We start from the raw sequence: 13,609 nt of genomic DNA, 5'->3' as shown, positions 1-13,609 counted from the left end.
CATTTTCAGAATGTATGGATTACGGTAACATGCCAGTAGATCTGAGATCACTCCAGTCCAAGCGTATATTCATCTTCTTCTGTAGACAGACTCCCTCTGCTTCTTTCTTGTCCTCAAAGTATTAACAATAACCTTTGGGTCAATTCTGAGACAAAGGGTCCTTGTGACTGTTGCAAGATGGCTTTTCCCACTCTCCCACTCTGTCTCTGAACTGCTGCACAATGAGATTGCAAACTCCGTGGTTGAGATCTACTTGTTTCCATTCTTGTGACCCACATGGTCCATCTTTGTACATGACGCTTCTGTGGCAGATAGTGCTTAAGCAGATTTGAAGAGCAAAACACCTTCACTTCTTGGCAGGCCTAACAGTCCCGTCACAGACCACATAATCTACTTCCTGGGCCAAATGAGACAGAACCAAATACGAGTGGTGCTCGCCAGAGGTTGAACTGAATCATGCATTTCTTCAAACTGTCATTGCTATCCTTTTTAATGTTTAATGATCTCTCTCTCCAGCTCCATAGTCCATACTGACTGCCAGTAGCTGGCATCATAATTAAAGACTATCCACAGAACCAGGAGTCAAACTGTACAAGCAATGTGCTTTGGTTATCACGTCTTGAAATGGAGCCACTAATCACAAGCAATAAAGATCGGACATGGCCACAAGAAAACTCCAGACTCAGGATATCAAGGAACTAAATAGCTCTCTAGCAGTTTGGCTTCTATCCCAACTCTCTGAAAAGATCTTCTTAAAAAAATGAAAATTAGGAGCAACATAGGATTTATTCTTTTTATAATACCTATAGCTGTAAGAGTGCTTTATTCCGGTGCAACCATCCAATAGAATACTGGATGTGGATATGAGTAAAGGAACCTGGAATCTTAAGAGGGAAACTGAGAACCCAAATGGAGGTAAGATGACAGGATATGATGGAGGTGGTAGAGAAACTATAAAATGTTTACAAACCTTGGACGATCAGAGAAGTTTGACAGACAAGCAAGAACCTTCGATATGCAGAAATACAGATAAGTTTGATAGAAAAGTAAGAACCTTCAATATGAGAAGGAAGTCCTAGTGAATTGATTTGATTCTTACAAAACATTTGCATGGATCAATAGAAGTAGCTGTAACCTTGGGTTTTTCTTTTGACTGACCTCTCATCAGATCCTACAAGGGCCTATCAACCAGTTTTTGGCTTCCCATAGAAGGAGTTGAACAGGAATCATGAAAGTCTCTTGGCCCTTTTCTACACAGTCACCCTGTAGAGTCACAGTTCTCCAACCCATATGCCAGCTTTCACAGCCCAACTCTGTAGAACATCTCCCCCTGATTTTCAAACTACTGTTCCACAGCTGAAGTGACCTCATCAGAAAAATGCTGACTCCACAATGATGCCTTAGTTTTTGAAAGAGAAAGACGTTATAAGGTGCCAGATCAGGTGAAATAAAAGAGCTCACGTGTGTCTCCTCACACTTTGTGTGTCCACATTGCCTGTCCACAGCAAAACATCTTTGGTCAGTTTGCCATGGCATTTCTCCTGCAGAGCATCCCAAAGTAATGCTATGGCCATAGGTCAGGTAATCAGTGAGGATAACATCATTAGATCCCAGAAAACAGACATGACCTTTTTTGCAGTGGGTTGCATATGGGCCTTTTCAGGGGGTGGTGAGAAACTGTGCTTCCACACTTGACTCACGGTCTTAGTGTCTGGGTCAAATCTACAGTCACCAGAAGATTTTTAAAAATCATCTTGATTAGACTGACACGTGGAAGCACAATTCAGCCATTGTTGCTTCAGAAAAGGGGTGAACAATTGTGGCACCATCCAGCTGATCCCTTAAAAAGGTGAAGGCAGTCTTGTAATATGGGGGACACTAACCCTTAACTAATGCCCGCTTTAGCCACAATGGAAAGGATGGTAATTCATCTGTCCTCCATGAACAGTCTTTCTACTTGCTTCACCGTGTCAACGGCAGAGTAGGGTCCTAATTCTCTGGGCTCCTCTTCCAGCCTTGTGCGCCCACATTTCAGATGTCTTTTCCATGTTTTTACAGTTCTTAGGGATGGACATTGTTTCCCATAAATACATTTTATTTCCTCACAGATCTCGGTGCCTCCTTTGTCTTTTAAATGGATAAACTTGATTACTGCTCTGTATTCAAGTTTTGGTAGTGTACCACCTTTGGTCATTCTGAAAGGTCTAATTCACAAATGCTTCAACACAAAAAAGACAAAAATTGGAAAATACGTTGGCAATTCATGGGACAATACACAGTGCAAGTTTCACAATTCCAGATCAACTCCTTTGTGTGAGGGCAAAAACCTATTGATGGTCCCCATATTTCTCTCTCAACGCATATTATATAAAGTCAAACAGGACAGATTATGATGGGTCTTCTGTTCCTCTGTACAATCCATGCAACCCAGCCTGCACACTGTTTCCCAGACAGAGTTTGCTAGTGATCAGAAAGATGAGACAAAATATAACACATGGTCAAAGATACAAAGAAGTCAATTCATATAGAGGACATTATCAAGGTAAGATTTGGCAATTAACCCACAAATACACAGATTACATGCTATCAGACCAATGAAATTTATTTACATAGTTTACAAAAGTTCAAACCAGTGTAGCTTGTGAAACAGAAGTCTCCTTCATTGGCCAAGCAAAATGTATGGAATTTAAAGATATTAGTGACTGTCGTGGTGTCTTGATGGATAACAGATGCCAAATTACATTGGCCTACCTTTGTAAATGGGGAAGATCTTGACCTCCAGAACAGCTATTAATCAAACATTTGAAACAAAGGATACATCAGGTTTTTACATTTTGAAGTGGATTTGCCATTTCTGGAAGCCCACGAGACCCCTATCGTCATGGCCTTTGTTCAGATTAAGTAATTAGAATATATGAGCATCTCATTATTTCAGACTAGTTGTAACACTTGGGAGGAAGTTGCTGCCCAGTTAAAAACAATGTAGTTGGTCTGGTTTTCAAGCTTAATCACTTTAAGCCAGGTCCAAGGCCTTTGTGATCACTGAAAATTGGATAACAAGGACTAGCCAGTTACTGCATTCAGAAGGCTATAAAGGGAATGGATAACATTTCAGGCTTTGATGCAGCCACATTCTGTACTAGGAGACAAGTATTTAGCAAGGACAGTCTCTCCTGATAATGATCTAGCTCAGGGTTTGCAAGAGACAGTAAAGGTTTACCAGATCTGAACTGGAAAGAATGGACTTATTTTTTTCTCATTAAATACAGGTAAAGCCTGTACAACTTGTCTCTGATCTAAATATTCAAAGCAAATTTAATAGTGGTGAATACGTAGGGTGTGATCACCATAATTATTCTTTGACTGCATACCCAGCATTTGAGTAAGCAGCAAGACACATGAAATTGAATGCAAAAAGCATAGTTAACCAAAATATAGATGACACATGGTTAGAGGCATGTACAACCTCTTGCATAGAACTTGGAGGAGATTGAAGAAATGAGATTTCCAGAAGCAAGGTTCCAAGGAAATGATTAATAAACACCTTAACAGCACCAACTTCTAGCTCTTTGAGATCTAGTAGAAACGGACTAAATTGTACAATATGTCTCTGTGAACATCCATGCTTCTGTACTACACATCCTGGACCAAGACAGACATAACCATGAGCATATAGACCAATATATTTCAAACACTTTTAAGTACCTGTCCAAAGCAAAAAAAATACTGAAATTCCTTGGTAGTAGGAAATATTTTAATGCAGAATGCCCTTAATTCTACCTAGGAAGAGATTAAAATAAACAGCACCAGCTCGCCAACATTAAAGCAAAAGATGTGACTAATATGAGCTTGTGCATGGAACAGGTAAAAATACCTGTTCAGGGATTCTGAGTGCATGGCTTGTGTTTTCCTGTCTTAAAAGTGACTGGCTTTGCTCCAGAAGAATATCCACCACCCTCTGGTTAAAACAAAGAGCACAAAGAAATGAAAAAAACTTTCCATACAGTAATTATTAAATAGATGTTGACAAATTATTAGTCATGTCAGTTTAATTTTTGATTTTTGTACAAGAAAACTTTGAATATAGTTGTGTTACTATACTTCACAGGATCAAGTAACACACAAGTTCCGTAAACTGATGTAATAAAAAACCACACCCCATCATATATTAAAATCTTATAGAAGGAAAATAAATGCACCCAAATCTTAACACCTGCCTTTAAATAAGTTTAAACACACAAAAGGCTTTAAAATAGTCCTCTTCTATTTTTGTCGATGCAACTAGTTTCTTCTGCTTCTGTCACTATACAAAAAAAATCAACTTTCAGCTATCCAGAGAACTGCTTATGAATGGCTTCTGACTACACAAATTGAAGCAAGCGCTTCAGAGATATTTTAAGCATTTTCAGTGTATAAAAAGTGGGAAAAGATTTCAAGTAATTAAAACTCTACTGCACAACCAAGTGTTCCCCACCCAACGTTTAAAAAACCATTTACGAAGGAGGACTGATCAGTTACAAATCCATATTCACTTTTCGAACAATCGCAGCAGTGAAGTACCGTTAAGTGCAGCTAAGGTGTGTTTTTTTTGGTTGTCAGCTATAGAAACTACGGCCCGTGGGATCTGGGTGCACAGGAGGTACTCCGGATCACAGTTCGTTGCCCCTCGTGAAACTCTGGTGACCTAACCAAGTGAATCTACTTACTCAAGAGTGATGGTTATTCTCCCTCTCACCCCGCCTTCCCCAGTTGCCATATGGACAGCATTAGAAAGAAATTGAAGCATACAAGGCATAAACTATAGTTTCTTTTTATATCAAAATGTACTCTTGAAAATGTGTTTGGCACAGTGCTAAATCATATATAGTTAATACTAAATATTGCAGGATACAATAAAACCCTGGAGTTAACTTGTGTTTACACCCTTTTAAGGGATAAAAATAAAAGATACCAATTATTCAGAAGTCAGCCTATACAAACTGTATAAACAATATTTATGTCTTGCTTTGAAAACCACCGATATAGTAAATTTTACATAAAAGACTGCAAAATAATATAAATGGATTTAAACAGATCTTTACAATAAGAAATTCAAATGGAAACAGACAAGTAACAAAGAGAAGTAAAAAAATTTATTGCAGTATTCGTTCCACCAGATTTGCTGGGGATCCCTTTTCTTGTATTATTCAGGGTGACCTAATACATCAAAATCTACATTTACAAAAACTCCTCCTGCAGGTAGGTCATAGATACTGCATGCTTTTTTTCCCCCCAACAGAATAAATTATATATCCAGGAGATTCTGCCATTGTACAGCCTGGAAAAACAAAGCTTCCCTGGAAAACTGGGCTAAGCTAAAGAAAGCCATCCGCTGCTAGGTTAAACTCCAAGAACACTTTATTAAGAACATTAACAGACTAATTTCCAACATTCACTTGTTTATTTTTTTTTAAACAGAAAGGTTTTTTTTTCAAGATATAAACAATTTTTGTTAAACTATTATACAGTGGGAGTAAAAATGAACTGAGAAGTTTCTGCTGCACAACAGCGAAGGGAGCTCCCACAAAAATGTTTACCAAACATTTTCCTTCCGTTTCCTGCATCCCAGGTGTCATTCTTACTCTTCATTAAACTGATTTTTTTTGCCAGAAAGTTGGTATTTCAAGTTTTTTTTTTCTGTTATTTCATTTCCTGTAAAATTTGGCTGCATGTACAAATGCATTAGCTGGAAGTTCCATCCTTGGCGGCATACAGCGATCGTAAAGTCTGAACCACTTTATTAGTCAGCTTATTAGCACTCGTTAGAGCAATTTTTTTGTAAATAATGTCTGACTCTTTAATAGTGTCTACCCAAGGCACCAGTTTGCGACCGTCACGGCGCTTAGCCTCAGTCCAGGAGCCACTGTAGGAGCCTGCCATCCACTGAACACTGAAGCCATTGCTGGTTTTCTGTACTACTCTTGCAATTTGCGGCCGATCTTTGTACTTTGGACAGCAAATAGCGATGACATCCATGACATCAACACTTTCATTCATCTGTGCTGCCAACTCCGTAGAGTCTGAATTTCGTTTTGACCTTCTCAATGACTAAAACATTGGGAGGGGAAAAAAGACCAAGTGTTACACAAAAGAACTTGAGTGAAATTATTGCTTTATTGCTTTTAATCCCTTGACGCCGGGAGTTGGGATTTCCCGGCACACATTCCATTGCCGGCAATGAGACGCACCGCGACCGCCAGCGCCAAGGGGTTAACATATCCTTGCCAAAAAAAAAAAAAAAAGACTCACATATTTTTAATTTGTACCCGTGTCTTTTAACTCTTATTGATATATAAAATTATATGTACAAATGAATCATAAAGCTACATAAAAACTTGGCAACAATAAAAAGGATACACACAATACATTCCAAAGGAAAATTAAAACTTTTTTTTATGCTAAATAAAATCTCTTCTTCTAGGGGTATTTTTTTATTGTGTTTTCTGTTAAAACTTTCTACAAAAAAGTCGTATAAACGGTTTAAGAATTTTCTATCTACAATTTTTTCATATGGATTACATTACTCAGTGTACACATTTCATTATAGACTGACATTTAGAAGCACATAAAAATCATTTTACGTAATACGCTGCGAAATACGTTGACTCCTCCTCCGCCTCACCCCTGAAGTGCCTCCTCCTCCTCCTCCTCCTCCTCCTCCTCCTCCTCTATCCTCCCCATCACTTTCATCATCCTCTGTCTCAGCCGCATTGTTTTTAGGGCTGCCTCCTCCGAGCAGCGAGGTAATAGCTTTGTTGCGAGCGTTCGTGCTAGCTGACACTTCGCCATCTTCTTCTTCTTCGTCAGGATCCAAGTGCTCCATCAGAAGCTTGAACTGAGGGGGGGATAGGAGAAGATCAGTCAACCCTTTATCACAGAACAGAAAGATCCCAGAATCTTATTTTGCTCAGGTGGATTAGAACGCTTCCCTATAAAACGAACTGAAGGTGGACAGCTATGTTGGTCTACAGTGGAAGAGCAAAGGTTGGGCCCCGAAGCACCTTGAAGACAAACAAGATTTCCACATTATAAGCTTTCAAGAGTTCATGCCAGTGGCGGAGCTACAAGGGGATGGGGGTGCGCCATGAAATAAAGGCCTGTTCACAGTACAGGGTAAAAACGGCCTTAGGAACTACAGTTCCCAGGAGACCTTGGGGCTCACAAGGTCTCCTGGGAAGTATAGTTCCCATCAGGCCGTTTTTAAGCCTGAAGTGTGAATAGGCGTTTTTTTCAGCCTGAAAAAGTTCTAGGAAAAGGAAAGGAACTAAGGTAAGTGTGGGAAGGGGGGAAGAGGGGGGGTGCTGCGGGGGGGGCGGTATAGACTGAGCACCGGGCGAAGTTTGGCCCAGCTACGCCTCTGGTCCATGCTCTCTTCAGGACTTCAGGACAACAAGCTGGAAATTTTGTTGTCTTTAAGATGCCACTAAATTCAAAATTTGCTCCCTAAAAAAGTAGTGAAAAATAAATGGTCCACTACTTTTAGTTTTCTACTGGCTTTCTGCTCAATTCAAAGTAATTCCTTAATCCAAAAAAATATTACACAACAAATTCAGTTAAGCAGGAGCCCAATCTTCCAGAGGAAACGGAAGTGCTTAAAGAACTGGTGATTAAAGTAACATCCAGTAGATTAACAGCCAGTTTCTCCCACAAAGAGAACGATTCCAAATCAGAACCACAACCTCCCCTTTTAAAAGGTTTTAAGAGGATACATTAGGGCCTTGAAAAAGACAACAATGCTAAGAAAAGTTGAAGGCAGCAGAAAAACAGGAAGACCCAACACGAGACAGATTGATTCCATAAAGGAAGCTGCAGCCTTCAGTTTGAAGGACCAGAGCACGGCTGTTAATAACAAGAAGTTTGGGAGGACACTGATTCATGAGGACATATTCAGTTGGAAGTGAATTACTGGCACTTCAATCTCTCTCTCTCTCTCTCTCTCTCTCTCTCTCTCACACACACACACACACTGTATTAATTAATTGCCACACAGAAACTACAGCATTAATTTCTCAGGTTCTACTTTAAAATGGAACCACCATCATCAAAGGCACATCTACAAATACCTGTTGCAGGATAGCAATTGCAGAAAAAGGGGTGTGTGACCACTGTACTCTGATGGTGGGCCACCTAAGTGGTATCTGGGTGGCCACTATAGGAAACACGATGTCAAACTACATGGATCTTGATTGATACAGGAGGACTCCTATGTTCTTACAGTTTAACTATTAGAGAGTCTTATGAAAGTGGTACCAGAAAGATAAACAAGTCAACAATGAATCGAACAGTCTGCTTTCCCCCTTGTCTTATGCATACTTCATCAAGAGACATCGGAGACAACAATCTGCAGTGGAAAGAGGTTAAAAGTTTTTCTTCCTTGCCCCAAAACAAAGCCAATCTCAGCACATTAGTTGTTAAGCCTCCTCTGCAACCTTCCAAATAATGAAAACTCATCGTTTGTCAAAGCTGAAATTCTCATAACTTACATCTAAGTACTGTTTAACTATACTCCTCTTCACTTCTTCTGTGAGCTTGGAATTCGCCATATCACTTCGAAGGAAGTCCAGCGTCTGTTTGGGATGGAAGTGAACGCTTGTCTTTCTATTTATCGCTTTGTCATACACTTTTGCTGATTCAGAGGGGGAGTATTTCTGAATTTTACTAATATGGGGGGAAAAAACAATAGTCAGAAGTTAAGAAAGCTAACCTGCATCCTTGAGAAAGCCTACACAGTTGAATTCCCAAATTGCTAGTATTTCAGAAATACAAGTTAAGCTTACTATATATATCAGCATTACGTAGAATTAGTTCAGGAACTAATTTCCTCCTCCTGAAACAAGAATTTCAGGAACACAGATTACAGATGAGCCTGTACACGGAATAAACAAAACTTACCTGTCGGAAAATCCACAGAGGTTTTTCAAATGCTGCTTTAACATCAAAAGCAACAATATACCCTGGGAGACATTTGCAAATTCAATTAGAGGGGCTGAATTGTCTGGCAAACACTTCATGACCGCATTTATATCATTCTCTTCATCAGAATCGGACTCGGAATTTGCACGTTTCCGTAACTTCCGGGGCCTGTGAATTTCCTCCTCACTCTCGCTCTCACTGTTACTTTCACTTTCGCTTTCTTCGTCAGACGAAGGCTTCCGTTCCTTTTTATACTTCACCATAGACTGAAAGAGAGTGGCCAAAGCCGTTATACATCTTTTCTTTTAAACTGTTCAAAGGTCAGTGTACAGCTTAATGGTTCTCAAATTGTGAAGTAGCAAGGCCTTGATTCTGAGAAATTCAAACATAAACATTCAGGAGAGACCCTAGCATGCATATTGAAGTTCATACAGTATTAATTTTTTTAATTAATTCTACTGAATGTGTCCATAAAGTTTCATTATTGGCAATCCCTTGCAGCATTTAAGTTCAGTAAATATAGCTACTTTTACATGGCTATCTGTGAAAGCTTCTGGCCTCAAAAGCCCAGTTTCATGCATCATCCAGTTAGTCGTAATGTAAATATTTTTCTGAAAAACCAACAAAGAATTCTACTGAACCCTATGATAGACAAACGGCTTCACTTGATAAAAATCAGACCACACACACTCCCAGCAACACAGGATTCACTTCTCTGGTACAATCCAAATCATCTCTGGACAGATGGCACTGAGATTTTTCTAAATGCATTTTCTAAGTAAAATGTGGCCTGAAAAGCCCATTGGTCAGTCCTGCCAGGTGGCACTCTATTGGGAACATTCTTGTGGCTATGTGATTCACACAGACATCCTTGCAACATGGAGCTCCCCCGTGTAGAAACAGGCCCTGAACTCCTAGAGCTTGTTTGAAGGGCACATATAAAACATGGCTCTCTAAAACAGCACTATAGCTAAGGTGTTGTGGGTTCCAGTAGCATTTTCTCCTGACGTTCTGCCTGCATCTCTGGCTGGCATCTTCAGAGGATCATGATCCTCTGAAGATGCCAGCCACAGATGCAGGCAAAACATCAGGAGAAAATGTTACTGGGACACGGCCATACAACCTAGAAAATCCACAACACCCTAGTGATTCTGGCCATGAAAGCCTTCGACAAAGCATTATAGCTATAGCGATGCCTCTCCATGGTTTGATGTTTAATAATCCAAACAATGTTTCAGAAGTGCTTCAGCGCTTCGAAAAACATTTGTGAGGATAACTCTTAATGATGTATGCACTGAACAGTGTGCATTAAAATATTACGATCCTGGAATGAATAAAGCTACCAAGTACTCTACAACTTTCCTGCAAAAATGTAGACATCTGGTACCAATCAATAATTTATGTGAACAGATGAACGCTGCTCCCTGGTCCAAAGCAGCTTCAAGTTCACTGTGTATTTTACATACCGGTATTTAGCCAATTTGTATCCTGCCTTTCTATCTATTCAGGTCCTCCCAATGCAATTACAAGCAACAAAATGAAATACCCCTCCTGTTTACTGACTAGCGGCTCTCACAAATAGCACAACAAATGACACAAACTGCTTACACAAATCCTTTCATGAACTTGGAAAGAGGTGACTCCATAGGTGAAATATCTCTAGGCATCCTCTAGCACTCCATTGAGTGCCATAAATACACAGCTTTGGAGTTCTATTATTCCATGCCCACAAGAAACCACTTCAGGTCTCAAATTAACCTTTCTCCACATTCTGACAGTGTATAAGTGGTACAAAATCATGCCAATTTAGTTAGATATTTAGTTACTGCAGGAGAGGTGTTACTGGGTCAAGTCTAGAAACATCAAATGCTTCCAGATAAAAGATACTGTATTTTCTGTATTACTGTATTAAAAGATACTGTAATTTCTGTATTACTGAAGACCCATCTTGGGCACTAGGAAGGGAGTGTAGGGGAGGGGGGGATTACTGCCCAAGAATGAGAGATTAAAATGCAACTCCACTTACCTCTTTAAATGACTGGAGAAGATTACTACCAGAAACCGATAATGTAATGTCTATATGGTGCATTATAAAAAGCGGCTCCTCCTGGGTTTGGTAAGGAAAACAAGCTAGATTGTCTGCTATATACAAGAGCATATTCACCTCTGTTTTCTGTGAAAGTAAAAAAAAACATAATATATTGTAACCTTCATTGCTATGCTCGGAAGGCAGGACGCCAGTCCTCTTCATTGAATATAAAATGTCCATTCAAACTCTGAACAGGCACAACTGTTGGAACTTTCAGCCAATGAAAAATGTGCCAGAAAAGCAAGCATTCTTTCCACTGATGCCTCTGGCCATATTGCCCGGTACTGAAGTAAAGCCTGGGCCAAACCAGAAAAGGGGATTGGATAGGATGGAAATTATGTGGGACCAGAGAGAATAAAAAAGTTTCGGGGGGGTGGGGGGACTAATGCCTCCCACCTCACCTGTCTCGTTGAGGGAGACCAGGAAAGAAGCCCAGCCACAGATCACTTGGCCAGACCTAAAAAAGACTCTTCCTTAAGGAAGCCTGCATTTGAGGCCCTATGGACTTTGGGCGTGTGTGTATGTGAGGAGGAATTCAGACTTTACCTTAACTCCAAAGCCAAAATTAGTTGGCACACATTGTAGCCCATCCAAAACAGAGAAGTGGGAGCATATATTTACTACTATATAACGCAACATACGTGGTAAGCCAAGCCATTGTAACATGTGCAATTTAAGCCACCCTGAACCATTGAAAGCGCAATAGAAAAGAGTGCCGAAGGCTGGTGTTAAGACTTACAGCTGTGTCATCAAAGAGGTTGAGTAAGGAAATGAGAAAGGCTCGCCGGTGCTGTCTATTCCCTCGGATCATGGAGTAAAGGTGTGAGCACAAAGCACTGCTGGATTCATCATGCCTAAAGCCCCTCACGGGATCCTTCGCACAGGTGTTGATGGCCTGCTGAACCTGGTAGGACATCTTCATACCAGCCACCGCTTTCATCTGAAATCAGAAGGGGACTTAATTGAAACTCAGGTTTGCTTAACACAAGTGGAAAGAGCTGTGTAATGCAGACTTTTGGGGAGTCAGTGGCACTGTTTCATTTCCATCTTCAACAGGTTTCAGTAGGATGGATTTTTTAAAAAAATATCAGTCATCTTCTAGCAGAATCAATGACAAATTGTGCACAATTTTTACATGCTGATATTATAGATGGATTCAAAATAACTTGAATTAATAATTAGAACAATTAAAATGTCCATTTCAGATTTTGCTGATAAAGGGTTTATATAAAATTGTTTACTTCCTTCATTTATACCCTGCCTTGTTGCTCAATGAGAATCCAAAGTGGGCTAATGTCATTCCCTTCTCCGTTTTATCCATACAGTCACCCCTATGAGGTTGGGCCGCAAACGTGTGCCTGGCCAAAGGTTCATAGCAGAGTGGGGTTTTGAACCTGGGTCTCCTAGATCCTAGCTCAACACAGCCATTTTCCCCATGGCCAATATATCCTGGGATAAGGAGGTGAAACATCCCAGTTCGGCCATGACTTCCGCATGGCTTCCGGGTCTAACTTGGGCCCTCCCCATGAGATTTCCCTTATCCCCTATCTTTCAAAAAACGATAAAATGCAAACACCATGGGAGATGGATCGGTTTATTTTTCCCGCCTCGCCGCCTGCAACCAATCAGAAAGAACTGGACAGTTTGTGCATGTGTGGCAATGTCGTGCAAGTTCTCCTCCCGGCCTGAATGCGCTGATGGGCTGCCGTGTGGAGGGAGAAACTGAGATAGAAACATCCTGGTAAGTATGATCCAGGTTTTCCCCCGGGACATATTGGCCGTGGGGAAAACGCCAAAGACAATCTAGCCCATATTATGGTTAAATTCATGCCCTTTGCAGAAAATAATTTTTGTCACAATTGTCTTTTAGCCAATTCTCTATTAGCATTTTCCTCCTTCCCCCTTTCCTACATTATTATGAACCCACCTGAAGTTTCCATGCTCGCTCTCTACCCCCAGGCTACATGTTCTCATCCCCCTTGTGCTCTGCACTCTGCAAATCATTTTTCTCTGCATCCTGTAAGTTCTTCAATGACTTCATCCCACAGGATTTTCTGCAACTACCTTTTCCTATTTTCCTTCTCTTTCATCTTTTCTCCAGGCTCAATTTGAATCCTCTTTGCCAAAGAAGAACCAAAGGCTTTCAGTCTCTCAGCACAGCATACACTGATGGAGTCTTGCGCACAGATGAGCAGTGCAGCATGACCAACTGGCTACATCAGGAGGAAAAACTGGTACCCATTTTATCATGATGAGAGGGATGAAACTGAAGAGGCAGAAATTGAGGCGTACCACAAAAGGACCTTACTATATCAGACACGCATCCTTACTTGCCAGTTGAATGTATTCTAAGAAACTTACATAACATTTCTTGCCAGATTTCCCCCTAGAGCAGTGGTTTCCAACCAGGGGTATGTGCACCTCTAGGGGTTCAGGGGTACATAGTGATTGTCTGCCTCAATCATTTTAGATGCAGAAACTATGGCAGGCTTTCCTTCCATATCCTAAATAAAGGGTATTACTAAATGATCACAATTATGTTCCTTGCCTGGCACTTCAAAGATGTGT

General features: G+C 40.5%; 1 protein-coding gene across 3 annotated transcripts in view; it reads right to left on the bottom strand.

The window, feature by feature from the left end:
* Positions 1-4,794: 4,794 nt before the first annotated feature.
* The window catches only part of NIPBL (NIPBL cohesin loading factor), a 143,598-nt gene continuing 134,783 nt past the window's right edge, over positions 4,795-13,609 (bottom strand). For 2 of the 3 annotated variants that reach the window (XM_048504308.1, XM_048504310.1), the window contains 6 exons: positions 11,781-11,981; positions 10,979-11,125; positions 8,932-9,218; positions 8,523-8,697; positions 6,662-6,874; positions 4,795-6,087 (listed from right to left, as the gene is read on the bottom strand). In XM_048504308.1, coding sequence (XP_048360265.1) covers positions 5,722-6,087; positions 6,662-6,874; positions 8,523-8,697; positions 8,932-9,218; positions 10,979-11,125; positions 11,781-11,981 — 1,389 coding nt within the window. In that variant the 3' untranslated portion in view covers positions 4,795-5,721. Of the gene's footprint in view, positions 6,088-6,620; positions 6,875-8,522; positions 8,698-8,931; positions 9,219-10,978; positions 11,126-11,780; positions 11,982-13,609 lie in introns of all 3 variants that reach the window. The other variant, XM_048504309.1, reaches the window with a different exon arrangement.

The sequence above is a fragment of the Sphaerodactylus townsendi genome, linkage group LG07 (assembly GCF_021028975.2).
Source record: "Sphaerodactylus townsendi isolate TG3544 linkage group LG07, MPM_Stown_v2.3, whole genome shotgun sequence".
Lineage (NCBI taxonomy): Eukaryota > Metazoa > Chordata > Lepidosauria > Squamata > Sphaerodactylidae > Sphaerodactylus > Sphaerodactylus townsendi.
The sequence above is the reverse complement of the archived record's forward strand: the minus strand, read 5'-3'. Positions and strand labels throughout refer to the sequence as shown.